The 27,649-nt window shown below is 41.3% G+C and overlaps 1 protein-coding gene across 6 annotated transcripts in view; it reads right to left on the bottom strand.

Moving 5' to 3' along the window:
* Positions 1–27,649, bottom strand: part of LOC131468347 (forkhead box protein J3-like) — a 56,331-nt gene that overhangs the window by 25,258 nt on the left and 3,424 nt on the right. For 5 of the 6 annotated variants that reach the window (XM_058642467.1, XM_058642464.1, XM_058642462.1 and 2 more), the window contains exons 2-4: positions 22,593–22,719; positions 21,812–22,286; positions 1,988–2,062 (exon numbers count right to left, since the gene is read on the bottom strand). In XM_058642467.1, the coding sequence (XP_058498450.1) occupies positions 1,988–2,062; positions 21,812–22,171 (435 nt within the window). In that variant the 5' untranslated portion in view covers positions 22,172–22,286; positions 22,593–22,719. The remainder of the gene's footprint in view (positions 1–1,987; positions 2,063–21,811; positions 22,287–22,592; positions 22,720–27,649) is intronic. The other variant, XM_058642463.1, reaches the window with a different exon arrangement.

The following is a 27,649-nucleotide window of genomic DNA, read 5'->3' as shown; positions in this document are numbered from 1 at the left end:
CTATGTGGTTTAACACAAAGCACTCAAATTATTTTTTAACACTAATATCTATGTTCCTTTATCCCAAAACCTATATTTGTAATTTCCTCAAAAATTCCAGTATTCATCAAACTAAAACAAATAGAATCATTATCCTGACTTTGAATTAATTACTTGATTTATTTATTGTCCCCACTGTTTTACATAATGGCATATTTGGTAGATTTCATCATATTCTGTCTATAATATTATCCAATAAAAGCTTATGTTGGTTTAAATGTATCAGTTTATATCAGTGAGAGATATATCCATCACACTCTAAAGCCTTTCCATTTGTCTCTGATGTAAGAAGTATCTCCTCCACTGTGGCTGCTATTAATTCTGTTTTTGTCTCTGCAGAGGAAAAAGGCAGTTTCAGTTCCCCTAATAGGGCGAAGCAAGTGTCACTAAACTAAAAAAAAAAAAAGTGCAGTTGATGGAGCTCCCCTGTGTCCCATAAAACCAACGTATATGTTGTTATTCCAGCTCTGTGTCCAATCAGTTTTCTCTAGGTTTGGTTTTTTTTGTACAGCGGCGCGTGCTCCTACTTCCTTTCCCCCAGAAAATCCACCGAAAACCTTTTGATACACAACGTTAAAATGCAGCAGGCTCCAAAATAAACACACACAGAGTGAGACAGGAGAAATCAATTGCTTTTAGGTCCTTGATTTCCTCCTGGTCTGATAACCCCCCCCCCCCCCCCCCCTTCAATTTTCCTTTTCCTTCAAAAGCTGCGGACTGATTTTCAGGAGGTTCATTTGGGCTACACACACACACACACACACACACGCATCCAGCTCCCCACCTCCCACAACCTCGCCTCTTCTCCTCCCTCATCTCTCAGCCCAACTTCACTAACAGTACACAGCCAATTAACGGTAGCACATGCATGATTTAGCTTCTCTCTCTCTCTTTCTCGCTCTCTCTATGGCTTCAAAAAGAGTATGTACATTCAACCGCTTCCCCCAAACACACACACACACATACACAAGGTATCGACCACTTCGATCCACGTCGTGAGTTAAAGTGCTAGTCAGGTCCAAGTCAGTCTGATCAGGGGGGAGCCTGCTCTGTTTTTGTCTTTGCAGACTATGGACCTCCACTCCAAGATTTAGTTTGAATTATTTAAACCTTCTTCCCCCTAATTCATTTTCAATGGCTCCGATGGTAAACACCTCACCACCCACGCAGAGTGAGAAGAGTTCTAAAAGGCTCGATGAAAAGTTTTTCGGCGTGTATGTATCTATCTATCTATCGGGGTTTTTTTTGTAAAGGTGATAAATTGCTTCTCCCATAAATCATGTGACGAGCTGAAATGTAGACATTTGCGCTTTTATTAAAAAATCTTGTACGGACAAGCTTCGGTGATCAGCTCTAATTATACACTCTCCCCCGTCGGAGCAATTCCTTCGATTCAGCACAAACAAGGACTTGACAAATTGTTGTTATCAGCGCTGCGCTGTTAAGATGGTAACTGTGCTTCCTAACCACAGCAGCGGCAGTGGTGAAACATGTCTAAAACTCACTCTGATTGCGAGTGCGTGTGTATGTGAAGCACGGCCTGATGCAGTGTAACAGACGAGTGAATAGCCTCGCATGTGATGGAGTGTATCTACATATACATATTATTCATTGCTGCCCGTACCACATTATTACTTGGCAGAATCAATATCAGACGAGCAGCCGAAAACAAAAAAAGCAGCATTACGCATGCAGCACAGACAGTCATAGAGGTACAAATTGTGCATAAGTGCAGACACTCTGCGTGCCTGAGTGTGTGTGTGTGCACTTATGCACAAACGTGTGCACAAATGCGGCACAAGGGCAAATAAATACATGAAAAGTAATCACTGTAGCCTCTGTCTTATTTGTATGCCTGCTGAAATAGGTTTGCATTTTCACTGTGATTCAAAACATAATTCGAGCCGAGATTCAGTCACATTACATTGTTCATTCAGGAAATACTTACTTTCCCAGGGTCGTCTTTGGAGCGAGGCACTTTGAGAAAGCACTTGTTCAAGGACAGGTTGTGTCGTATAGAATTCTGCAGGGAGTGACAGACGGACAAAAAGAAAACAGAGGAGGAGGAGGATGGAAAAGAAAAGCCGGGGGGAGGGGGGGGGGGTCAAGAAACAAGAAACAAGACAAAAATCTTTAGAGCAAATCCACTAAACCCACATTTACAAATAACTCAATTACAGTTACACTCACATTACTACACTAACTGATTCTGGTCCTACTTCTTTGCCTTTTATTCAGGGAACATGTGATATTCTGTACTCAAAAGCAGTGGTTCACAACCTGTGGGGGCAGGACTTCAGAAGGGTTACAGAGAGAAATCAAGGGGATAAGAAATAAATCAGGGTATCAGAGTCCTTTAGGGCAGGCATGTCCAAAGTCCGGCCCACGGGGCAATGACGACCCTTGATTCAGATTTCGGACAGCCCGCACCTTCGGGTTTATAATGTATTATTTATGGCCAGGGACGAACCAGCCCTGCTCATCCCCATGAGCTCAGCTGGTAAGGAGTTGCGCTTTGAAAACAGAGTCCCGGGTTCGAAACCCAACTATGACACAGATTCATGCATTCACCTCCTATTTTGATATTTGACTCTAGATGTGAAAGAAAGGCAGAATTTTTCACTCCTGCGTGGCTTCGATTTGGTAACATTGCCATTTCAAAATGATAATTGTGGCAATGATAATTAAATTATCATAAAACAGTGCAAAAACATCTTCACAAGTACAGAATTCTATCACATTCTAACCAAACAAGACACAAGATGCAAAAATGGATTCTACATACATACTAGAAATTCTAGTTTTATCCATAAACTGCTTAATATGGGAAGACTGCTGCGGTTGAACTGCTCAAAAGCCTTTTAATAATCTATATCATTTAGGTTAATTGTAGAAGTAGGAGGAAAGAAAGTCATGGAGAAGCACAGAGCTTGTTTGAGTTAAACCTCGAACATCCCAAACACTGAGATACATCCAGTTTCTTGGTGCTCTCAGTCTCACTCGCCTCTGCTGCAACCGCTGCAACCTTTGCAACCCTCTAACCAGCGCGGCTCTGGACCACCGTGTCAACCATTAGTGAAGGTATTAGCAGAGAGTACAAAAAAAAAAACCTGCTTTCTGTTTAACCTGCTGAATAGAAAATATGCTTTAGGTCACAGGCAAATGCAAGAGATGGCACTGCACATGTGTACGGCTTTATTGATTAAAATTGAAGCAAATGCATTCCAAGACGGGGGGCAATGTGAGGTTTGTTTGTCAGTGGTTGTGGGGCTGTCCTTGCCCAGTGTTTACACGGGTTTGAATGGATTTTTTGAATTAATAAAAAGTCAAAGTTCAACCTGACACTGGGGGTGCAAGTGGGATTTATGAATGCTCCAACATTCTGGCCATAATGAGGGAACGTTGACATTTGTACGATTCGTACGACCTCCTGTAGTTTGAGTGTGTGTTGTGCATAAGAGATGGAGGGAGAGGGAGAAAAAGAGAGACCACTGCATCGGCTAACCAGACATGAACCTGTTCTCTTCAGGCTCACATTCTCTACTCATCTGCTGCTGTTAATTAATACCACTGGGGAGGAGGAGGAGGAGGGGGAAAGACAGAGGGATGGGAGGATTTTCTCTTCTCCTTCTCCGAGGTTCCCACTGCGCAACACTTGCTTTGTTTCCCCAACAACAACCACCTTCTCTCAGCCTGGTCCAACCTCTGCCTCACCCTGCCCTTCCTGGAGAAAAGCTCTGGCAGTGTCTGGCTCCTCTACTTAGCAGGTCACTGGCTGTTTGTGACTGTCCATCAAGGTAATGTTTGACAGCTCTGTGATGAAAAAGGCGAAGAGGACTGTCACCAGCTTGGCACACAAAGGCAGCCATCTGTTCCAAAAACTTTCCTGTGGGAAGTGGCGACGGTTCATTAACACCGAGTCTGCCCGTTACTTCAGCAGCGAGACCGTCTACTTTACCAACCTCTACCAACTCTTTGTTTATTTATTTACATGCTATTGAATCCCGCCCACTCCCAACCCCCCTTTTTTTGCACACCTGTGCATTATTTGCAATGTTAGCAAAAACCCAATATAATTCTGACTTTGCACACTCTGGCACTTTTCACTTTCAGGCACGTGTGTTCTCTGTTGAAGCCAGGTGATGCAACTGAAAATTTACAAATGTGGGTGTAGAAAATTTCATATTGGTGTCAATTTGTGGGGCACTAAGATGTAACCCTACAATAAAGCAGGGGTAATTATATTATATTACATTATATTATAAATGTATACCCTATAACCTAACACATAGCATTCTTGCATCATCCTGGCTTGTTTAAAATGTTAATGTCTTAAAAACCTGCTGCACAAATCTACTTACATATAAATCTCTCAGGAGAAAAAAAAAAAAACTGCTAATAGATGACATAACAAATTAAACGCGAGGCTTGCAGCCTTACTACTGTTCTATATATTGCTGACCTAATTCACTCTCCACATCTTCGTTGTTAATGCATTACTATTTATTCTTGTAGTGTACTTTTTGCAATTATAGCTGTGCAAAAAAAAACACCACACTGTTACATAAGCTGTAAATATCTTGTATTATGTAGAATATGAAAAGGAAAATGATACACAGCCATGTTCTGAGAATCTGTATGTTGGCAGAGCAGTGCTTTGAGCTCAGTCCTAACACAGATGAAGATGTTTTAGCTTAATTTCACAGAAAGTGGAGCCACGTTGCTGATGTTTTGTTTTTTTTGTCAAATGAACACCCACCAATACTCATACCGTTACATCAGTACACGATTCCATGTTTTATCATCAAGAATATAAATTTCATTTAAATGTGTTGTACTTAAATGATAATAATAATAATAATAATTTACAACGTGATTATTTCTGCTCTGGTCACTGAGTCTAGATATTTTGTCATATATACCACACAGACTCTTTGTCAAATGAAGCCTGATACACAGTACTCTCTCTCTCTCTCTCTCTCTCTTCTCCCTCTTTCTCCCTTTCTCTCTAAAGACACCCACGCATTCCCAAAAAGGTCAATGACACATAAAGCAGAATGTTTTTTTCTTGCCAATGACAGCAGCCCCGGCATAAAAGAACCCAAAAAAGACCACAATTTCACCACTCAGATAATTGCAAGGACATATGTGTTCAAGACGGAACTGTGAGAGTGTGTGTGTGAGAGAGAGAGAGAGAGACAGAAAGAGAGAGAGACAGAAAGAGAGAGAGAGAGAAAGCCCTTCTATGCATAAATGTGTAGTGAGGAGAGAAGCTATCCTTCCACCCAGAAAGAACATATTGTTCATGTGGACACAAAAGTGCAAATGCCCGCTTTCCTTCATGTTATGGAAGCAGTAATCTGCTTTTACTGAATGGGAATGGTCATCATCAATAAATGTACTGATAAGCAGCGCTGTGAAGTAAGATAATTTGATTCACTGCTGTGTCCTTCTTCCACCCACTCCTCTACCGGCCTGATTAATGAGCTTATTGGGTCGGGGCTGGGGCCATGCCATTGCTGCCCAGCAGCTGATAGATCACACAGTCATAGGCATTGTATGGCGTGTGTGTGTGTGTGTGTGTGCGTTTGTGAACATAGGAAGGACACTGAAGAAGATGCTCGTCTGGCCCCATCACTTTGAATGGAAATACGAATACAAACAATATAAACACAGCATGAAAATGCCTGTGGATACAGTAAATCAGTGTTGGCCTTGTCTGTTTGAGGCAGACAAACTTTAGCATGTGCAATGTTGGCACAATTGTGTTTTCTTACACGTCCAGTCTTTTAAGCTCAAGCTCAGCCCTTAAAATAAAGCTTTACTTAAAAGTAAAAAGATCACTACACTGGTCTGGGTTAGGGTTAGGTTTCATTTAAGTCTCTGTTTCCTATTTAATGCACATGGCTGCTTTTGGTCACTGAACATAACAAAATATTCATTTAAACATTTTCTTTCAGATTAAATGCAAACGTGTTAAATAAATAACAAATTATTCAAAGCCGCTAAGGGTGATCTGCTGCTTGTAGCAACCCGGAAAATCATCAAGCAATGTGATAGTCAATTACGTGCTGTCACTGCATTGATGCATACAGTATACGTGATATGTGATAATAACACATTGGTTTGAGTCATACTGGTCATTTAGAGATTAACTAAATTAAAGATTACATTTTAAATTTAATAGATTAAATGTAATAATATAATAGATCCTGTATTTATTTATTTCATGTGTATATATATATATATATATATATATATATATATACAGTATATATATATACACAAATGCTTATATATATAAATGTCAAAATCTGTATATGAAAAAAAGGAGTAACTGTTGTAGTAACTGCAGCAATGAGGAATTTACCCCACCATCTTACCAGAAAAATACTCTGACACAAAGTTCAGCAAAAATAAAATTATAGTCCTTAAAGGAACACTCATGAAACAAATGAAATAAATAAATGACACATCTACAGAGAGATGCGGATCATGACAGTAAGTTGTTTAGATTATGAATGTGTGTGTTTTGTTAATACTGCTTCCTGCTACATACTGGTTGTTATGGGAGGAGTGCCTTCAACACGGTTACATAAGCTGTGCTTAATAAGCATGGGTGAGTTTCTGAAGAAATGTAATGTGATATAATGTGATGTGTGATAATAAAAAAGTCAGGTTTTGGAAACGTGCTTTTGGGTGGAGACGTGTGTGCATGCGTGTGTGTGTGTGTGTGTGTGTGTGTATGAGAAGTTTAAAGTTTGACAGCCGTGGTTTAAGAGATTAAAGTATATGCAGGTTAAAGGAGCCGGAGGGATATTCCGGTTAAAGGGAAGTGGGATATTTATGTGAGCGTGTACGGTTATGTACGTCAAGGGATTAGGTCACACTGGGGGAAAGAATGAAGTTACATAAGTAGGTATGGTTTGGAGGTTTGTGTCAAGGCAGCGGGAGAAGGCATTTGTACTGAACTAAATTTAACACACTGGCCAGCAGGTGGGTCACATGGAGATCCTGTGGTGTGGCGAGCATCGTTGCCTCACAGCAAGGTCACCGGTTCGGATCCCAGATCGACCGATGGCCTTTCTGTGTGCCGTGTTCTCTGTGTGTGCATGAGTTCTCTCTGGACACTACGACTTCCTCCCACAGTCCAAAAAACAGATTGGGGATTAGGCTAATTGGACAATTGTAGATGTGAATGTGAGAGTGAATAGTTGTTTGGACGGGCCTGGTGATATATAGTTGTATTATGACAGAAAGTCTTTTTGGGTAACTCATTTTCCAGAGGTGACAACCTCATTTGTAGACACTGTAAGGGAACACCAGATGATAGAAATGTTAAATGATTTCCGTCACAGGTACAAACTCATATATATAACAAGGAGAGAGTCAAAAAAGGCAACTGTGACTCTTAAGTACCACCATCTGTTTTGTGAAATCGATATATTTTATTTTTTTTTTTTAAATAAGAATCCTCCTTGCTATCTGCTCAGCTCTGTCACACAAACTCAACATAAGCTCCTCCTGCTTCACATTTGCACTCCCCCATCAGTTCACAGGGAATTATCTCTTCTGCCTGGAAGGCTTGGGCTTCATTAACAGCAGCTTAACTTAATTATCAAGTACAACAAAGAGCAATTAGTTAAATTTATCAGTCAGTGAGTGTAATGTGCTACTAAAGGGATAACTACTACTTATTAGACGCACATTTTCATTCTCCTTACAATACCAATGGTTTTTGAGATCGGTGGGTTTGGGGACTTTTTTAATTTTTCTGACATCTGCACAGCTGTGAATCCACGGGGGGGGGGGTTCAAAGGGCAAAAGGTGTGCTGGCCAGGGTATTAACGTATTGACCACTGATGAGTATGACATTCACACACAAACGCACACCCACGCTGCAGCAGACAGGAAAGTCTCTCCCATGCCCTTCAGGGCGACTGTATTGTGGTGTCACGGAGGTTTTGCCTGTGAGTCCACAGACGGCATGAGATCTAGAGAAAGAAAGAAACCTTCAGCGGAACCCATACAGTGTATAAAGAGGGTAAGGCGCAGGAGAAGGCGTTGAGAAATAAAGAGCCGGAGTCAGCTGGAAGAGCATGTGTGGCGGCGGCGGTTGTGTGTGTGTGCACGTATGGACAGGTGTCTCAGATGTGAGTCCCCTGGGCTTTGAGCATCATTGAGACACCTTATTATATCCTAACGGCGAAGGAGTGACAGACGCTCTGCGAGAACGCTGGGTTGAATACAAGTCACTACTTCAAACTCCATCTAATACATATTCATTTCATTTGATGGACCCCCCCTCTCCCCCCCCCGCCCTCTTCACTCCCTCACTGAAGCACTTCACACGAGTCAACTGAGGTGTGTATGGGTTTGTGTGTGTGTGTGTGTGACTGCAGGATGTGTTTGTGAACTGGTGTGTGCATATATGTGTGTGTGTAGCTTTATGTAATTCTGTTTTGCCGGTGTATACACGTGCACCATAGAGGTGGGCAATATAAAAATATAATAACTTTTATTTTGATTTTGACAATAACGATAATTGGTCGATATTCTTTCAAATTTCGATTGAACAAGTTTGCGAGTTATAAATTGTTGCTTACAGATTATATCAATGATTCAGGGAAGTGATTCTTGTTTGAACGACAGTGTAGTAAAATTGAAGTCTGGGGAAACAAATTTCAGATGCCCTACTGTGAGGTAAATTGTGCAATAATAAAACAAATCAAGGACTTAGTGGCCGGGGCTGTGTGTCTCCATGTTTTCTCCCCGAAAGCATGGCTCACCTGCGTATGTGAGAGGCCATGTGATCACGTAGGTGCACTCGTGAGTGACACCGTTATCGCCAATGTTTTAAATACAGTGGTGTGAATGGGTCGAGCAAAGTCAGCTATACAGACTTTTCACAGGAGGCAGATTTATTTACTCCCAAGGAGATGATTTGGCACCTGTGCACGACAGCAATCAGTTACACACACAGCAGTTTATCCGCTGTGTGTGTATACAGTACAATACAGTATATACATCCACAGATGTAAACAGCATACGTATAACAGAGCCTCGTCTAAAGTATGCGCTTGGTTGTATGAAACTTATTCTCTGCAGCAAACAAATACAAGTTTGAAGATCGAAGAGAAGCACCTCTCGTCTTCACCATCTCCCTAACCATAGCATACACTCACTGACCACTTTATTAGGCACACAGGACAACTAAGAGCATGTGGAGTGGAACTGGGCCTGTGTGTTCAGAGATGGTATACCTTCTGTAGACCTTGGTTGCAATGAGTGGTTATTTGAATTATTGTTGCCTTGCCATAATTTCAAATCAGTCTGACAATTTTGGGCTGGAGAATATTTCATCATTTTCATCAATATTTCATCAGTCATTAGATATTTTCTCTTTTTTGGACCATTCTCTGTTAATCCTAGAGATGGTTGTGCATGGAAATCCCAGTAGATCAGCAGTTCCTGAAGTACTCAGATAAACTCGTCTAGCACCAACAACCATGCCATTTTCAAAGTCAGTCAAATCACCCATCTCCTCCATTCTGATGCTGTGTTTGAACTTCACCAGGTCAATCTTGGCTATGCATGCCTAAATACATTGAGACGCTGTCATGTGATGACCCGTGTACCTAATAAAGTGACTAGTGAGCGTATGAGCCTGGGGGTGGGGGGCGGTGCCAAATCACCAGGTTGTTAATAACTTAATTAAATAGAATAGAAAAATGTTTCATCAAAGTCATCTCTTTTGAGGTTTTCTTCAGTGCACTTTCAAAAATGGTTTGCACGGCAGCAAGAGCTCATGGTGGCACACAAAACTGTTGCTGGTTGTGTTTAGCAGAATGCTGCAGCACAGTGACAGTTTCTGTTAGCAGCTTTTCAGGAGAGGGAGAGAGTGAGAAAATGGGGATGAATGAGGTGGCAGTGAGAAGCGCTCTGGGGGTACTGTGCATCACCATGATGTTTGGCAGCTTTCCTTTCTGTTCTAGTTCTCACCTGATGAAATGAAAACGGTTGTACGTTCAGTTTCTGAGCTACACAAAGGCCGTTGTGTCACACTGGGTTCATAACTAGTTGAACTGCACCGGATAACTAGTAGAGAGAAAATCCATTACAACACCAATTCTCTATTCAACGATGAGTTTTGCAATTTGCAGATAAAAGCAACCAAATCGGCGGCTGCAATATGTGAACTCTTCAAAAGTGTGTGATAACGGAGGCTTGCTGTTGCACCCGGTCACAGTCTGCAAAACTCCAATCAAAGACCAGGTCAGGCAGAAATCTCAAAACGGAATACAACACCAGTCCACCAAAGAGAAGAAAGGAGGAGGAAGAGCAAGAAAACATCACCAAACATGGCAGAGGTCATGGACGCCAGTGTTACGGGAAAAGTTCAGCTGTTGATCTGGAGACAAGAACCCGAGCAACATTAAAACATTAAACCTGTTATACCAAGTCATTTCCTGTGGTAGTTCTACATGTGGTTTAGAGATGAGACACAGTGTGGGTCACCTCCTATTGGTAAGACGGTAAAGTGTGTGACCCCTATTGTGGTGTGTGAACACACAACAACATTAGACCAATCTAGTCGTGGAGTGTAAAGTGCAATGTGATTCTATTTTCAGAGTTCTGTAGTGTGAACTATATTAATATACATTGATGTGTTTAAAAAATTCCACAAACACTAACACATGCAATCACTTTGCATGTTTTGCCTTAGATGTGTGAATTGTTTCTGTTTTTAACAAGATCAACAAGAGTTACTTGAAAATGTTTTACTAAGATGTTTTTGGTCATCACACAGCTTTAGATTTACCATCAAAAGTTTTGAAAACTATGATAAAACCCTGCTCAAATTCAGCCTGAAACTAAGAATATTAAGTTGAAAAAGTCGGATTAGTGTCTTCCTCAACTCTTTCTGTGATTAAAATGTCAACATCGCTGATTGAGTTATGCAGGTGTTCTCATTAATCCGCATTATGTCGAATGACAAATAGTGTCACATAGTGATTTAGTTAGAATCTTGGTGTAGCAGCACGTGTGTTGATATTTGGTTTCATATTATATAAATATGTAAATGAGAACAAATTAATTATGAATTAGTTCCTGAGGTTTAACTATGTTAGAGCAGTACGCGTCGCATTTGGCCCTCTTTCTTATGTTTGTCAATCAAGCCAAAACTGACGGAAAGATGGACGTCCACGTCCACGTCCGTGTTTGCACAAACTCTGCTTTCGGATTGGTGTCTGTGCTCTGCAGTCTTAGACAAAAAGACATCAATAAACTTTGCAGTCACAGTGTTCTGAACATAAATAAGCTCAACTGCCAACATCTGAAGAGGTACTTATAGCAGCTTTATGTGCTGTATCAATGTTAGTTCAGTATATCCACCATCTTATATTGATTTTTAAAAAGCTCAATGGACCATCAGCAACTGACAGTCAGTGACAAAATCAGCTGTGATCGGATGACGATTCAGCGGCTCCGTCTCACTTTGCCAAACCAAAAACATGTCCTATGAAATACCCTCATGTTATTTAAGGTCACACAAAAGGCCCGTGTCTCTCCACTGCATACAAACCTGGGGACTAGAGGATAAGCTCATTCTGTGGTATAATTATTGCATTCCAGAGAGCTAGGGAAACCAGCCTTAAGCCTATTATTAGCCATATGGAGAGTGCTACAGGCCGGGCTGGTTAGAGAGGGAAATGTGTTGCTGGATGGGTGCCAAATCCTCAAGGAGATAGCAAGAGAAATTCCTTGCTTTTAATTAAGAATTTAATACTGAGACTGCTATTAGTGATTAGTATGTAATTAAACGCTCTAGCAGGGTTTCACATGCAAGTTTAATTAGATTTAATTAGAAAAACTTAAAAAAAAAAAAAGGAATATGTTGTAGGCAGTATATTTTGGCTCAAATATCCAAAGATGTTTTCATGTGACACAGGTTAGGTCAGTACAAAGATGATGATGAGTTTGATGATGAAGATTTTCTTTACTTGACTTGTTATGGATATATGCATCAACCTGAATCTGCTTTGCAGGTTCTATTCATAAATGAATTAGCTTTAATAACATAATATAAAAAAAGATATATTCATATAGTCAAGGTTTGATTTGAAATACAATAAATCAATATCATATACAGTATGTCCAAAACAAGCACAGGAGGGAGACTGTCACCTTGAGGACTACATACGCACATCTGGACAGCAGATGGGTCCACATCATGTATACCGGGAATGCCAGGGTACATGTAGCCATTCTGTATGTGTTACTTATGGACAAGGGAATAAACACACTCACATAAGACAGCTGTCGCATTTTCCCAGTCACAAAATACAGACAAAGGTGCATAAACTGAGGCGCAGGAAAGCGGCTGCACACACAAATACAACCCACACACACACACACACACACACACATAAAGTCGTCACTTCAAGCTCAGGAGCTTCAGCACAGCTATGGCCAAATAATTATTCCCAGCAGCCAATGACGACAGGCCGTACTCCACATATGTTAAGTACACTTGACACTTTGCACCGAACTGCAATTCCCTCAGTCACAAATCTCAAACAGAGCAGACAGGACACGACTGGAGCCAGAATAATGGCCAAGTGCTCGTTCGAATCAGGTGATGTTCTGTGACGCGGTGTTAAGACAAAGGCCATCGTGGTTGTGCTGCCCTTTACAACGTCACATTAGGGACTAGCTAATTTGCAGGCAATTAGCCTGGCTACATGGGAGCTAGCCCAAGGCCACGGGGGGTCAAAAGAGATCAGGTTAGTCAGCACAAACTGCAACAAACCATTTGGTGAAAATACAGGTCTCCACTGCAAAAAAAAAAAACAGATTTAAATTACCAGCATCTCCCATCATTATACGCAGAATGAAGAAAATGATATGCACATAACTTACATTTAATTGCCGAGTCCTTAAAAAGTAATACAATAATGAAAAATAACCATCGCCAGTTCCCAGAGCCAAATGTGCCAGAATTCAGTTTGCTTGAGTTTGCCAAATCTGCAATCCAAACCCCAAATACATTCTATTTGCAATGACAAAAACACTGACATAAAACAGTGGAAAATTAAAAAAACACACATCAATAATCCATTAACCATATTGCTCTGACATCTGACTAACGACTGTAGTAAGCCTCTCATCTTAAAAACCTATAAACATATAGAAGACATTTTCTTTTCTAAGACAAAATGTCGGCATTACAACAGAGTATTGCACGACAAATAACGACATACCCTTTACGATAGTGAAACAGCTTGCAAAACAGGCTAATGAAAAGTCCAGGGTGTAACACTTAGAGAGATGCATTAAATTCTGAGATTCCCAGTAAATTAACATTTTTTTTAACATATCAACATACCCTCAACTAAACTGGTCTCAGGGCACTATACTGTACATGGCCACACAATGAAGAAGCACTAGGTGTCAGTTGAGCGGAAAAAACGTTTAACTTTTAAGGAAGAAATCTCTGGCAGGACCAGACTCAGAGATGTGCAGCTATCTGCCTCGGCCGGTTGGGGTGAAAGGAAAAATGGGAGACAGAGGAGAGGCAGGGTATAGGGACAGTGGAGAGAGACCAAGAAAGTAAATGCAATGTATATCGGTTCCTAATCTGACCTTTTTGCATATTATTTTCTATCACGATTAGGGCATAGAACACACATTTGATGTCCATCACAGACGCAGCGCACCCCACTGATGCTGTGCCATTAACAACTCCATTAGACTGCACAGGATAAACAACTGCACTGTCATTCAACCTGTCTATAAGTGATGAGGACGGGGAGAAGGACGAGGACCACTGAAGTGTGTCGGTGTGTTAAACAAGCACAGTGTATATGCATCATTTAAATAGGCATGAAAATACTGCGCCTTTGACTTTAGACCAGGTTTTTCTTGGCACTGTGGATTTCTGCTGCTGCACGATAGCACTGCACCAATAACGTGTCCAACCACACCTCCTTTTAAGACCAACACACCCATGATGAGAGCAAGGGCACGACTCGGGTGCAGGGCATGAAAATGACAACGGCATCAGTTGGAAACTAGCAACAGCAGTCGTGCTGCGTCATGCACTGCTTTACTCCAGGTGTAAGATAGAGTTCCCTTATCTTAGTTTGTATCAAGCTTGCTGTGCAGCGTGATCTTCCAATATCCTGCACCGCTGATTATGAAATGCCAACTTTACGGCTATGCCTTATAAAAGTAATATATTTTACAGATCTTCATTATGTAAACTAACAAAAGTCATTAAAGTAAGTCATTTAACAATTTCTAAGCCGTTCTCTTAATCTAAGTCTATTCTATGGCTGTTCAGATTGTGTGAGGCTGCAAGCTCAATGATCACTCAAAGTTAAAATAACATTTCGTTATTGGGGCAGGGCATCAGTATTTCTATTTTTTTTTTGCTTCGTAACCTAAAAGTAGTTTATGTAAATGAAGGAAAAGGCCCACAAAATGTACACCTGTTGAGCATGCATGAGCTATTTATTGTTTTGTTTAAATAGGCTGTGTTGCATTTTACTGGCACACAGCACGCAAACATCGGCTGCATATTGTATGACAGAAAACTGTCAGCTTACATTTATTTCACCTAAATAATGATACGTTTCCCATTTCCCGTCATTATCAGGAAAACAGAAATCAAGAAATGGTCCTGATTGGATTTCCAGAGAATCCTGTTTCCAGAGATAAAACCCTGTTGGAGAGACGGCTGTCACAGAGAGAGAACTCCTCCGCTCCCCCATCCCTTTCAAAAGCACATAAGGAAACAATGATAGCCTTCGGAAAGCACGTTGTTCTTCTTCTTTGAAACATAGCAGCCAAAGACGGCGACCTCGGCAAAGCAAGGCCCCTCTCATGGATAGAATTGCCAATCATTTGCCCAAAAGCCTTTTAAAAAATGTATTTAAAAAAAACAAAAGACAGAATGTTGTAGCTCTTTTTGTGGCATGAACCCAACACCTGAAGTTCCACAGTGCCAATGCATGTGATGCAGACATGCTCAGGACAGAGACGACGCTCACCCTGTTGTAAGTTGACGTACCATCAAAATAATATTGGAGACATTACTTGAAGTGGAATTTCCTACATTGCATCGCTTTACACAAAGAATGCATGAGAGCAGGTTCTGAACGAGTGTGATCCCACATTCTCAAAACACCAAATACTGATTTCATTGAAGATGACTGTCACAAATTGATGAATAAGAGACAAAGACACAGTGTGGGAGCGGTTGGAACGCCTTTCCACAGATACATAATATCATTTTTTATGTATATATATATGTATATATATATATATATATATATATATATATATATATATATATATATATATATATATATATATATATATACATACATACATATATATACATACATACATATATATATATACATACATACATACATATATATACACATACACACACACACTAGAATGACGCAGCCTGATGCAACACAGTTTGCATTCCACCCCAGTTCAATGCTTTTCTTTAAAAATGCTATGCATGCATGTTACACAAGATAAATTTGGAACCATCAACAAGATCCATAAACAATAGCTTATGCATGCGTATGTGGTTTCATTTTGTGTCCTTTCTTTTTTTGTTACAGATTTTAAACCTCCTCCACAGCTCTGGAGGAAACTGCTCATTATTACTTCTCAGATGAAAAAGAGCTCTCAATATTAATTTCACAAAAATCTCATGAGCATGGAAAGATTGCATGATTACAACAGCTAACTAGATTTGCTGTTAAGTACATTTCAAAGTGTGCGCGCGTACGTGCGTGCACATGCCTACACATGCAGAAAGGTAAGACCGTTCTATCGGTGCATGGACGTGTGTGATTTCTGACAACGCAAATCTGATGTATATGTGTGTGTGCATGTGCACAGTGAGTGGGTATGACTGTGCTGCCCTGGTTTCAACTCAGCCGCTCTTGCACTCTCGCATTATCATACAGAGCAGACGGAGTGCGTGTGCTGGGTTGTAAAACTCTCCTCTGCTCTCTGACAGTCACCCCCTCATCTCCTCTCCTGCTGAGCTCCCCCTGTGTAATCTGTAGACTGCACACGTACGCTGCCTACCTGAGTGGGAGTCTCTCTGTTGGTGTACAAGCCTGTGTGTGTGTGTGTGTGTGGCAGAGTGTGGCAGAACAAGTGCAGCACATACGAGGTCTCTCCTAAAAGTCCGTACATTCACAAAACACATTTCAAAGTGTGTACTCGCGACGTGTTGCACGTGTGAGTTAAGCATGTCGGCAGAACGCGGCAGCCAGGCAATCTCTGTGCCTGTGTCCTACTGAGCACAGCTGACAACAATCACCTGAACTGGAATGAACCAGACTTACATAACTTTCCCTGAGATGGTCGTGGCTGGTACACAGACTGGATCCAAAAACTCAATTAAAAGTGAAGCCCGGGAAGTAGGAGGGAAGATTGGCCACCAAGGGGCGACGCCACTGGTTACAAAAAGAACTCCATTTGAATGGAAGCCTATGGGGAAATGGCGCTATTTCTCACTCGATTTATAACGTCAGTAAACATTTTCCTAAGAAGTTAATGGTCTCATTCACTAGTTTCAAGTCTTGTGTTAATCCTGTCTTACTTTGGCGGAACAAAATAAGACACCTGTGTGATTTATATCATTCAACAGGCGCCTGACGTCTGTGAACTTTTGGTTGCAAACACTATAAAAGGTGCTGGTCAAATAGTGAATTGCAAAGTTTGTTTAACAATCAGAAGTTTGTATAAAGGAATTTTTATACAAGGTCTTTAAACTGGTATATAACAAGTCCACTGTGTTGGTCGGGTCAGTATCAGGGATCGGTCCAATTCCAGGTGCATGTACTGATATTCCAAAACAACTCTGATACGACGACATTGGCGATGTGGCAATGGTGGCTCAGTGGTAGAACGAGCCGTCTTTCAACTGGAAGGTTGTGGGTTTTAATCCTGGCTTCGCTTGTCCTTTGGTAAGATGTGTGATGGAAAAACATGCTGCACATAGACGCATTGAATGAATGTGTGAGTGAATGGGTGAATGGCAAAACTGTAGCTTTGAATGGAAGTCAAGACGACGTCGATGCAAACTGTTTACCATTTACCACAGCGTGCCCCCTACGTTCATTCAGCAGCAGTGCACCGCTGTGCTGCTACAGAAAATTTCACACAATCCTCGGTATCAAGGGGCTCAGCATTTCCCCTGGTATTCATTAGGAGCAGCACATGTTTTATTTTAGTTTGGTGTGTGTCTGTAGAGCACTTCGCTGTTCTCGCTCCTCCACTCTCTCTCATGTTGGCATGGCTTCAAACAGGCACGCACACACACACACACACACACACACACACACACACAGCAAAGGAGACACAGCTGGAGTGAAACTAAGAAACTTTTATGGGGGATAAATACTTCTCGAACATACAGTACGAACATAAGTCGACCCAAACGTGAAAGCCAGGCCGAAATATCAGCACTTTCTGAACTGTACTGCTACTTATCCTGCGGCCACAAAGTCTGCCACAGCTGCTCAACCTGCACCAGGTTTGCCCTGGCGCAAAGCACCTGCAGCCCTGAACAGCGCTAGAATGGGGATTATTGTGATGTTCTCCTCCTTGCACAGGTTTGGTGTGAAACTAGATCAAAATGTAAACCTACAGTGAATCCATACGCATCCTGTAGCACATAAGACGAAAGCTAAAGCTATGCTACATATTGTGTTAAGGAAGATGAAGAGACAGAATATAACACATGTTTGTTACCCACCCATTGGGTATAAACGGGGAATATTGCAAAAGTACAGTACTGTGCAGAAGCCATAGGCCACTATTAGATTAGTTGTTTTAGCTATGCTATTATGAACATACAGTAAAATGATACAGGCATTTAGCTTTGTATTACTAGAATAGGGGTAGTATTTTTGAACAATTGTGCTTCCTAACCTCAGTTTCCCCTGAGTTGAGAAATATTTTCAATATTTTCTTTGTTACGTGCCCACCAGTGCCAGTAGTACGAGTAGGGCTAAAAAGTGCGGAATTAGCATTGTAGTTTCAAGGCTCAGACCAAGTGTCACTGGTGGGCAAGATAATTCTTGACTCAGGTTGGGAAACACAATTTTCAAAAATACTACTAATTTTAATCTAAATACAAAGCTTAAATGCAAATTGGTGAAGTATTCCTTTAATTGGAACACATCCAGACTATGGGAAGCATGTATGCAATTTTAAAATAACAAATTGTTTACAAAAAAGCAGCTTCGACAGGGTAAAATGTAAAGTATATAGTGTGACCTACCATCACACTACAAACGACCCTGGCTCTCTTAAACCTGGAGTAGATTTATTAATTAACTAATTCATTTTACTGGTAAAACCTGTGTCTGTCCTACTATTTCACGTCGACAAACATCTGCTGTGGGAAAAGGTCTATTTTGCCAGGTTTATTCTTGAGCATTGCATACACATGTTGTATGAGTTCAACTATTTATTTAAAACATAACTTAAATATAACTTTCAGTCAACTAAAATTCCAGTCTGAATTATTTTTACTGTAATGACATCATTAATTGTCTTGGTACTCATACAAGTACTCATACTGGGTGTGAGTCAATACAAGTACTCATACTGGGTGTGACAAGGGCTGGTGAATAGGGCTGGTGCAGATATGTGACTGGTGTATGCTTTAACTAGAAATACTGCCGAGGCTTGACTTTGTTCCAGTTCGTAAACAGGTCAGTGTTTGGAAAATCCATCTCCTCCACAGATCTGTTGAATACTCCACTGTCCTCTAATGACTTGACAGATAACAGTCTCAGTATAAAGAAAGAGACAAACTTACTGGAGAAGTATCTCAGAGCCTGGAGTTCTTCACAAGTCCAAACATGGGATTTTGTCAAATACTGTCGCACTGACAAATACAAAAATACGTTGTGTTCATTTTAGTTGTGTTGGTTCAAAAACATAGCCCAGTGGGGGTAATGGGTCCTAGTTTACAAAGCATCTAACATTGCATCAAACCAATTAAAACAAGTGTGCTTATCCAAAATCCTTCACCGTCAACACTGCACTTCCCCAGGTCCTTGCAAATATGCCTGCCAATATTAAATTCAATCAATGGAAGCAAAGACAGAAAGTCAGATGGAGATTTGTGGATAAATTAGCAGGATGAACATGAAGGAAGCAAGACAACTTGGGATGATGCATCTTGCAATTAACTCCCTGCACTGATATCAAGTTATCTGAATGTGTAAACACAAAAAGCACAATGCCATTAGTAGAGCGCTTTATGACGCTACTTGAATGCGGTGTCACACAAATCGCTGAATATGAAGGTGTGATTATGGGACACTAACCCTGGCACCCAAGCCGAACCAGAAGGAAAGCAGAAATGAGCTGAAGTCAAAGAAGGACAGAATTGTCTAAATAACCCCCATTGTCTCAGAAAACTGAATGATTGAATCCCACATGCAGGTAAGAAGCTCAGCCAACACAACCTGGCTTGTATCATAACCTTTTTGTCTCCATTTATGGCATGCATCTCTGCTGAGGGAATGGTGTATTGAAGATTACAGACCGGGAACAAACACAGGTTCGTGCAAAGGAGAAAAGGAAGAGAGGAGTGAGTGGCCAAAGGAGTGAAGGGGAGATGAAGGAGCTGGTAGTGGTGGTGGTGGTGGAGTGCAAGTGCTGGGGAGACGAAGTTAGAGAGTGAAAGAGTGAGAAATAATGAGAGAAGAAGAAAAATGTTCCCGCTCTCAGAGAGATGAATAGGGTGATGGTTTGGAGACAGCCTTTCAATGTGTCAGTGAAAGGACTATATGCATCCCCTTCTTCACTAATAAGGTAGAGAATCCCCAAGACACATCCATAGGGATCTATTCATTTGTATCCAATAACACAGCCAGCCACCTTTCTGCTCATATTAGCCAGAATTTGCATAGCAGCATTTACATAAGGATTTAATAATGTCATCTGAATGAGACAATATACACCTGCCAATCATTCCCGGTTCACTAAAAGGTTTCTGTGCTCTTCCAAGGTACAACAGGATCAGCTTTTTGCATTTGGAGCTCAAGCAACGGGGCTGGGTTTGGGATTGTTATTTGAGTCTCATATAAAATATGATTTCTTCTAATCGAATTTCACTTTAGATTTCAACACGTTATTAATAACTAAAACAGGCACTCGCTTATGAATACTTAGGTGTCATTATTGACCATAATTTAACTGGTCTGCAAAAAGACAAAACAAAGGATCTATTTCCTCTGACGCCTTAGGTCATATGGGGACAAGTAAACAAGTTATTTGTTTTATACCTCTGTGGTACTGAGTGTTCTGCAGTACTGTAACACCACATGGTACAAATGTCTGCCCATTGCTGTGAAACCAAAATGTCTTCATCAAATAAAAAGCTCTGCTCAAAAATTGTAGATCAACCAGTTAAAAAAACTTTATGAATCATGTTGAGACTGGCTAAGAACATGACCTCTGACCCTAACCATGTCCTGAACCATGAATACAAACTATGACCATCTGGCCGAAGGTACAGGGCTCCAGTTTTTTACCAGTCAATCTTGAAACTAAATGTGGGACTTTAAGGAGCCTTAAACAGTAGCATCTGCTCCTCTTATAATGTGTGTATTTATGTTTGTGGTTCTTAGGCGATTGTAATGTTTAATGTCTGTTGTTTTTCCTGTCCCATATGTCCCATTTGCAAACAAAGCTGCGGTGATGCAAGACAAATTTCAGACATGTTCTGACAATAAAGTATTAACATACCGTATCGTATAATTATAAAGACTTGATTGGGATCTGTATTCGCCTTTTTACTGGCTAGGACGGTAAAGAACCATGAGGCCAGCGGGGTCATACTTTTCACATCTGCACAGAAGCAGAGATACACAAGAGTCTGTGTGAACCCTACATGGAATGCGTGCACATGTCAGAAGCACAATGCAATCATTTAGCACTGTTGCCTTTCAGCATAAGACTCAGGTTTGCGACACGGTAGGAAAAGGCAACTTTCTGCATGGAGTTTGCATGTTCTCCCGTGTGTGTGTGGGTTTTCTCCGGTTCTCTGGTTTCCTCCCACAGTCCAAAAACATGCAGAGGTTAATTAGCTGCTCTATAATGACTGCAGGTGTGAGAGTGAATGGATGTTTGTCTCTGTGTGGCCCTGTGATGGACTGGAGACCTGTTCAGTCTGTACCCTGCCTTTCACCCTATGTCAGCCCCATGGCTCCTGTTTACCTTATTATCTCTGAGAATATATCATTTCATAATTGCACCATTCATTTCGAATTGTATCATATGCAATAACAGATATCTTGTATTCATTTTAACCTCATTGAGAAAGGGTCAGAATTTCTGTTTAGGACCACACACGTACGCCTACTTTTTTGCATATATAAATGACGCCCTTGGCCATTACAAGTCACTTCAACATGAGAATATGAACATGAGCGCAATTAAATACTGAAATAGTAGCATTCACCTTTGTGCAGTTATTTGAATTCACTTTTTTTTATGAGCGACCTGCTTCAAAACTGGAGGTCAGAACACGCTCAACAAGACTGTAGAATCAATATTGTGTACTTTGTACACTTTTATATAAAATCTGATAATAATAGGAAACTGAGTATTTTGACATTCTGGAAATCAGACCCGTCTGTGAGCAGCTGTCATAGAACACACATAAAGAGCAACACCATAAAACAAAGAACTTCATCTATGGACTCACCTTCCACCCGCTGCCCGCCTCCCGGTAGTAGGGGAAATTGTCACAGATCCACTGGTAGATCTCACTTAGGGTCATCCGTTTGCGTGGCGAGCCATTGATGGCAAAGGTGATGAGACTGGCGTAGCTGTATGGCGGTTTACCGTCTCTGTGCTGTGCAGCCTCCTCCTGATCTAGCGTTGTTCCCGGATCCAGATGAACAATTTTCTTGCCCAGCCCTTGGCCATGATGGTGACCGTGGTGGTGGTGTCCATGGTGGTAGCCGTGGTGGTGTCCTGTGTCCGCCTTCTGGATGGCCGCCCTCATGCTCAGCTGGGGGAGCCAGTCCATTGAGGTCAGGCTACTCTCCAGCTCAGAGGTCATGGCGCTTGTAGATCGAGAGGTGAAAAGGGAAGGTTGAGAGGCTCAGCGACGTGGCGTGTGCAGGATCTCCCGTTGGCTCACTGAATGGGTGCTGTGCAGCAGCCTTGGCTCAAGTCTGGAAGAGCAGGAGGTTTGTTTACTACGCCTATTCATCTCCCTTAGCGGGAGCAGAAAGCACATTTGGCAGAGACACACAGATGATAACTTCCACATTATTTTCCACACACTGTGTAGCTTTGTATTAATGGAAATCTAAATATTTTGGCATGTTCATCACTTTGTCTTTAACACTGACTGCACATAATGTGATATATAATGTGAGCTATGGATAAGACGAAAGCACAATCAAACTGTTTTATTCCATAAATTACACAGTGGGAGGGAAAGCTGTGGTGGACTAGGCATGAGTTCAGGGTCTTACTCTTCCCATTCCTTTCCATCTTTCTTTGGGCCAAAGCATCTGGGCAAGTCAGTGAAGTGAAAGGTAGAGTCTTCCCCTCGTGCATGTTCACAAGCTCTTCATGTAGCCACTGCGATGGCCGCTGCTGCTGCAACAAACAAACAAACACAAAACCACACAAGACGGTGAGCTTGCTCTGCCAGACTGCCTTCATAAGATATTAATATCACACAAGCGCTCAACTGGCCTCGGCATCTGTCCAACCCCATTAAAACTCTTCTCCTTTTCTCTCTGTGTTCTGTCTATCTGGATTGCCTCTCACTCTCCTTCCCTCCAAAGTGGAAATGGCAATTGGATCTGCAGAGTGACTAGGAGCTGAGGAATTGTTTTCACAAGTGCCTGCCAAATGGGGGAACAGCTCGGGAGGAATTCAAACCCTCTAGAGGAGCTGAAAGACTCGTCTCCTTCCCCTCCCTGTGTAACCCCCACACACCGTGTTCCCATTCTCTGACTCTCGACGTGCCTCACTCTGCTGTCAAGTCCCTGCCCACCCCTGTACGCCGCGCCTCCCCCAGCATCTGAGATCCTGAGACAAACAAAAAAAAAATATGCATTTTTACTGGATAGCTATTTTTAGAGTGGCGCTGAACTTAAAATGTGTCTTGTGCAAGTAGCGTAGGAACTCCCTTTTTGGCTACAAATAATTTCATTCAGGACAAAAACACGACACTTGGGCATTTTGGTATGCATGAGAAATGACTCACTAATTGCTCTGCACTTGTGTCACTCGCAGAACATTAAAATTGTCATGAATTGTCATGGACCTCATGTTACTCGTCATCCCTGGAGTAGATGTTAAATTCATAGCACGCAACAAACTTCTGAAGTGTCTGGTGCTTCCAGAGGACAAACAAGGGTTTGGCAAGATGTCAAAATAAACCTGATAAACACATTTCAATTGGTTCATATAAATACTTATTGTGATAAGTGTAAGATAATTGATATTTGCTCCAAAATGAAATTAAAGAAAGAAAGCAATTCATTTTGGACATTTCGCAAACTATTCAAACCACTAGCCCTCCAAGAAGTTTGGTAAAAGAGTCAAGGCAGAGTGAGGGTCAAGGCTATGTGTGAACAATTAATAATGCCTCAATAATTTTGGCCCAGACACAGAAATCTAAATCTAAAGCTTCATCTACCAATAACCTTCAGATGTCCTTCAGCAACAAAGAGCCTATTGGCCCACGCATTTTCCAGTGTGTGAGTGTATATAATCAAGATGGGAGAACATCACCGAGTCTGCTCGTCAGGAGGAACACAATCCCCCTTGTCTCACTTTCCACCAATGCCCCTGAAGAGTCACATTCAGCAGGATTAAAAGGAAGAGGGGAAAAGCCTCGCCTGATTACAAGTAAAAGAAAAAAAACAACAACACATTTTTAGCAGCAGATTTATCAACCCAAAAAAAGCCAGGAAGTGGAACTAAGGAAGGAAATATGCCTGGTGAGGCTTCTCTCACATCATCCCATCTCTTCCTCAAGGCCCTGCCTCTATGAGGGAAGCACATGCTAACCCCCCCCCTCCCCCTCCCCCAAATCCCAGGAAGCCATCTTAATTAGTGCACCTTTTTTCACTAAAGGGAAGGTAGCATTGCCAGTTGTAGTGGCGGTGGGTAGTTGGGGATGGGGGTGGTGACACACAAGACACAGAACAACAAGTACTTATTTTCCCCTCATTAAAAAGGAGGCACGAGCTGCAAATCAGCCTGCCACAAGCCTCGACCTGCTGTGCTGCCGTGTTGAGAAGTTTGGGAGCGTGGGCTGGCTGCATGGCGGCGCGATGTAGCTTTGCATCACCAGCCTGGTGAGCCATTGGAATGATGAGTAATAGAAGAGAGTGGAGAAAGGAGAGGAGGGGCTTTGATTTGGCTTCTGGAGAGAGGGCCTGCTGGGCGGGTAGACGCAACCAATTACCTAGTCGACTCAGTCAACTGGTCCCACAGAGACTGGGCTAACCTCGGCACTGTGTCTTTTGTTTCTGATATCTGTTGTGTTTCACATCAGCCACAAAGGCCTTTGTGGTACCAGGGGAGAAAAATGATGAGTGCAGAGAAGGCGGCTCGGCTCACACTAAATCTCATCTTATCTCGGGGATATCTGTTTTCTATAGAAATGCACAGGATTGTATGCTTAGATCTTTCGACTGCTACACTCTCTGAACACAGGTTTGCATGCTTTGCCTAAAATGCTATTTACCTTGTGTATTTCAGTTTGCCTAAAATGCTATTTACCTTGTGTATTTCAGATATCTGATATGTCGATATATCGGGAATGCTTGGGCCGATAACAGATACACACACACACACACACATATATATATACACACACACATATACACACATATACACATATATACACATATACATACATACATACATATATATATATATATATATATATATATATATATATATATATATATATCTTCTTTTTCCCAGTGCCCAACTGCACAGGTCATTTAGTCTCTTGTGTTGTGAAATTAACATAATATATTGCCTACAGCAGATATAAATATTCTTCACTGAGAACAATAAATAAAGGTGAAAACAATTATAGTTGCAGAGGGCGCCAAGGAGGTAGTGGCCTATTTAGCCTACTGCTGTATGTGCCGATATCCGATAATACATTTAAAAGCCAATATCTGCCGATACCGATATTGTGCCAATAATATCACCACTTATTTCACTTAAGATAAGATTGTCCTTTATTTGTCCTGAGGAAATGTACAATGTTACAGCAGCAGTAATGGAAACTCTAATAAATAGAGTAATCGTGAGCGCTGTAATGTATTTATGAGACCTATTAAATATAGTGTAGAGCTGAAACGATTAATCGATTACTAAATTAATCAACAACTATTTTGATAATCGATGAATCGGTTTGAAGCTTTTTTCATGATTAAAACAAGATTTACGATTGTTCAAGCTTCTTAAATGTGAATATTTTCTTAATTTCTTTGTTCTGGATAACAAAGAAATCATTAAAAGTGAATCATTTTGGTTTGTGGACAAAACAAGACATTTGAGAACATCATCATTTCCAGGTTTGATGAAATTTTTTTTAAGGTTTTCTGATATTTTATGGACCAAACGAATAATCGATTAATCGAGAAAGTAATCGACAGATTAATCGAGTATGAAAATAATCGTTAGTTGCAGCTCTAATATAGTGTATTATACAATAATACCATTTAAAAAAAAATACTAGATAAACTGCATGTTTAGCAGCAAAGCTGGAAATCTGGAGAGCAGAAATCTAAATTCACTTCAGAGAACTGCTGGTTAAAGATGATTTGTTTGTTGGGGACTCATGGAGTTACGAACCAACACAATATCTGAAAAACTGACTTTATTTAACTCTTAATCACTAATCGGGAAAACACATCAGAGAGACATCAGAGAGCTGCGGTTGAATAGGAAATAATAGTAGTGTTGTGGGGACATTCTGGCAACTCATCAAAGAGAAAAGCAATGTTTCATTGTTCGTGTCTCATTAGTCTGAATGATAAAAAAAGAGAGTGTACAATAGCTCAGATTTTCATCTTTTACCTGAAGAAAATAGTGAAAGTTGAGAGATATGAGCTGACACATCCAGAGAAGAGTAATGTAAAAAGAAGAGCCACATTTTGCTGTTGACGAACAAGAAATCAGTCTCCTTCAAAAAATGTAAATACATTACTCGCCGCACTCACTGTGGACAAACCTTTCATGACTGGAAACATTGTGTGACTGAATGTATTCACCCATTAGTCTTTGTAGCTGTGATGCGCACATTCAGCTGTGTGCATCACTAACAACTAACAGTCCCCCGCTGCTAGCAGGCTTTTAGAGAGAGAGAGGGGCTTTACAGTTCTGCATTTTAATAGAGAAGTTTGAATGGAAAGACAGGGGGATGGGTGAGTGAAGGGGGTTGGGGAGCCAAAGGAAAGAGGCATCAAAATATTTTCAGAGGAAAATGAAGTAATGACAAAATACCCACCCCGGAGTGTGCACAGCCGAGGGGGTTTCTGGGAGGGCTGCCTTGGCAGGAGTACAGCTAATGTGTCAAAAGAAAGTCTGTAGGCATAGTGTGGGCTGTCATGTCTAGAAGTGTGAGCCATTCAAAAGGAAGGGGGAAAAAGGTCCAAAAAGCAGCATTGAATGTCTTAATTACTTTCTGCTTCAGCACCAGAAAACATACCCTTGAAAAGGTTCAATTATAAGACATCAAGGCAAATCAGCTGCCCTTATGGGAGCTGCTTGCTCATCTCTCAATGGAGCTGGGTTAAGCAATTATCGTTTGATACCGTCTCCTTATTTTAAAGGCAGACCTGTGGAGACATTGATGTAATGCACCGTTTCAAATTTAAAAGAAAAAAAAAAACATTTGTGGACTTAGCCCTTCAAGCTATTGGTCAGGCAAACTAATTCCTGAAAAAAAAATGATGAGGGGGATTAAAGTGGACAAATGTTTATCCATGACAGGACACTTTCTTCAGTGATTTCTAAAAACTGCCTGCCTGCCCCGTGTCACTCAACTGAATGCGGTGACTCCCAGACAGAAACAGAATGTACTCAGTTCACACCGTTTTCCTCGGGTCTGAAAGAAAATCCGATTGAAAAAAATAATAATCAGCCGGTTCCACTGATCCCCCCGAGGGCCCAGAATAAAATATTAACTCACTACAAGCCCACACAGAACATAACACCTGAAAACATCTGCTGAGGAAGAGGGAGTTAGCGACCCAGAAGACTTACCACCGCCGACAAGGAAAAAGCTATCACAGTTCCAGATTCTGACAACGGCAAATTTGAAAAGGCATATTTTGTCATAAATAAAACATAGGAGTGCAACATTTCGGCAAACTCCCCCAGCGAAAGGTCCCAAGAGAGAGGTGGGGTACTGTTTGTGAACTCACACTTTGCACAGTGAAGAGGGGGGGGGGGGGGGGGGGCTGTAGCACTGCGTCACCACAACTCAAACTGCAGCCCCACATCCAGCACTATTCAGCAAGGACTAGTCCTCTTTAAAAATTCATTA

The sequence above is a fragment of the Solea solea genome, chromosome 11, assembly GCF_958295425.1.
Source record: "Solea solea chromosome 11, fSolSol10.1, whole genome shotgun sequence".
NCBI classification, from domain to species: Eukaryota; Metazoa; Chordata; class Actinopteri; order Pleuronectiformes; family Soleidae; genus Solea; species Solea solea.
Note: the sequence above shows the minus strand (reverse complement) of the source record. Positions and strands in the feature narration are given on the sequence as shown.